Raw genomic sequence first — 2,500 nt, 5'->3', positions numbered from 1 at the left:
GGCCAAGTGGCCAGCCAACCAGCCAACCAGCCAGTCAGCCAGAGGTTTGACGCGGTTTCGAGCACTCGCGGCGGCACAGTTCCCGCGGGATGCCAGGTCATGATGGGCGAGCGCATCACCGACCGCATCGCTCCCGTCTAGCAGGGCCAGACAGACACGCGACCGCGAACCGCGACCACACTCCGGTCCCACAAGGACCTGCCTGCGCCTCTCTATCTCTGTGTGTGCGTGTGTGTGTTTGTGTATGTATGTGTGCGACCGCTTCCCCCGATCAGCCGCCTACAATCAACAGACCATCGGCATCAACATCATCGATACGTGGTTGCTGTGGTGGTTGTTGCTAGAATACGGAATGCGACGCGTTACGTTGTGTGTCTGCGCGAACTACTAACGCGAGTGGACCCACCAGCGGACAGATTCCGTGCGTCAGAGGAGATCAAAACAAACGGGCTGACGGAGGATCAGCACAGATTTCAGGTGCTACCACGCTACGAGATGTTTCGCAACAAATACTTCTTCAGCAGTAGCGGTAGCGGCAATGCAGCCGCTGGTGGAGGCAAGGCGGGCGGTGAACGCAAACGTCGCAGCTCCACGGCCAAGCTGCCCTCGCACTGGTAGGTTGTGGCTGAGCCTGAGTCTGAGCGGCTGGATTTGGTCGGCGCTGCGATCAAAGCCCATCAAGAGACTACTATGCTGCGAGCACAACAGCACTAGGCACGATCCGTGGCCAGGAGATAGTAACACTACAAGAGCACCTCATCCCTGCCATCCCCCCCAACCCCCCTCACGCACACATTTGTTGCCCTGGACAGTAGCATTGTAGTGGCAAGCGAGCTGAGATCGTGGTGGTTGAGATCATTTTAAGCTAGTTACGGCGCAGAGAGAGAGAGAGAGAGAGAGAGGAAAAGAGAGAGAGGAGATTCTGTGCCGCGCGATCGTTATAAATGGAACGCAGAAGCAGCCGGTGACACCCAGAACGTAAAACCGAACCTACGGCGACTCGGGCCCGTGTGGGTGTGTGGCTGCCGGCCAACGGGCATCCCATGCCATCTTTACCATCATCATCATCATCATCATCATCGAACATTAAAACACGGAACCGAGAATGGGGAAAATGGGAAAGGAAAATGGGTGGTTGACAGGATCTAGGAAAGGGGATGGCTTATTACTGCACTCTCTTTCCCCCACTCTCTCACTCTCACTCTCTCTCTCTCTCTCTCTCTCTCTCTCTCTCTCTCTCTCTCTCTCTCTCTCTCTCTCTCTCGTTCGCTCCCTTCCGACTGATCGATCGGTCGGATTCTGCGGCCGTGTCAGCTACCACGAAGCGTGTTTCGGGGTTTTTTTTTTTACTTCTAAATTTAGTTTTCCTCGCCTCGGCTCGCCTCGCCGTCTGTGGCCTGTTCGGATGCTGCTGATGGAATGCTTGCGCAATCCTCCGACACACAGTCACAGCGCACACGCCAGGGAGAGAGAGAGAGAGAGAGTGAGAGAGAGACTGGGAGAGATCGCTTGGGGCAGTTCTCGGTGCTCCATCGGTAGTAACCCGCTCACTATTCCTGCTTTACTATCATGTTCATAATCACGACACAGAGAGCGAGAGAGAGAGAGAGAGAGAGAGAGAGAGAGAGAGAGAGAATGTGTGACCTGGTGAAGAGATGGCCTGGCTCGAGGTCGCGGCAGCGGCAGCGACTGATCGGTGATCCTTACCACAAGGCTCGAGACCGAGCGCTCCCGGGCTAGACCGAGCGCATCGTACCGCTAGTCTCGTCTAGGCCATAGGCGAGTGGTTGTGAGCGGAGTGCGCACTTAGAATCCTTGGCCCCCGGCCCAGTCCGGCCCGGCATCTTTCTCTTTCTGCCTTCCTTCCTTCCACTTCCTCCTGTGATTACGTGTGCCTTTCGCCTTTCGAGCTCTCTCGCCGTCCGGGCGTGTGTGTGTGTTTGTGTGCGGATGCGCGAACCTGGAGGCAGGGTGGAAATTCCACTTGGACGTTCGTGCGATCGGTGGCGCTGATTTGACGTTGGTCTCTGCGCAGCCCACCTCTCCCTTATCCGTGCTCCGTGCTCCGTGCTAGCCTTAGTGTCGCTCCGTGATACATATATTCTCGCTCTCCTGCTCGGCGGTGGGGCAGGAGAAGCACCGAATGGATCCGGACAGACGGTTGGTGGCGGCAGCGGCCGAACAGCGCCCGCCTGCGAGGCCACCATCGGTGCCGAGCTTCGAGTACCGGACGGTGCGCATCTGCCAGCAGCATCAACACCAGTTCTACTCGTCCTCGTACTCAACCTCAACTGCGTCGTCGTCGTCGTCGTCGTCGTCAACAATGCTGCGTGCGGGCACCATTCAGCACCAGCAGCTGGCAGGCAGGGCGGCTGGCGCTAGTTCGTTGCCACCGCCCATGGCCCCGGCCCCGGCCCCGGCCCTGCTCGGCGTCGGTGACGTCGTTCGCCAGCAACACCAGCAGCGATTTAAACTGTGAGAACAACAACAACAATTCGGC

At 57.8% G+C, this 2,500-nt stretch overlaps 1 protein-coding gene across 4 annotated transcripts in view; it reads left to right on the top strand.

The window, feature by feature from the left end:
* Window positions 1-2,500, top strand: part of LOC126579520 (cAMP-specific 3',5'-cyclic phosphodiesterase-like) — a 12,839-nt gene that overhangs the window by 2,271 nt on the left and 8,068 nt on the right. The window contains exons 1-2 of one of the 4 annotated variants that reach the window (XM_050242880.1): window positions 171-242; window positions 1,971-2,475. The exons of 1 other annotated variant lie outside the window; for it this stretch is intronic. In XM_050242880.1, coding sequence (XP_050098837.1) covers window positions 2,144-2,475 — 332 coding nt within the window. In that variant the 5' untranslated portion in view covers window positions 171-242; window positions 1,971-2,143. Of the gene's footprint in view, window positions 1-102; window positions 615-1,782; window positions 2,476-2,500 lie in introns of those variants that run through there. 2 more of the 4 variants (XM_050242881.1, XM_050242879.1) reach the window with 2 other exon arrangements.

The sequence above is a fragment of the Anopheles aquasalis genome, chromosome Y (assembly GCF_943734665.1).
Source record: "Anopheles aquasalis chromosome Y, idAnoAquaMG_Q_19, whole genome shotgun sequence".
NCBI classification, from domain to species: Eukaryota; Metazoa; Arthropoda; class Insecta; order Diptera; family Culicidae; genus Anopheles; species Anopheles aquasalis.
The sequence above is the reverse complement of the archived record's forward strand: the minus strand, read 5'-3'. Positions and strand labels throughout refer to the sequence as shown.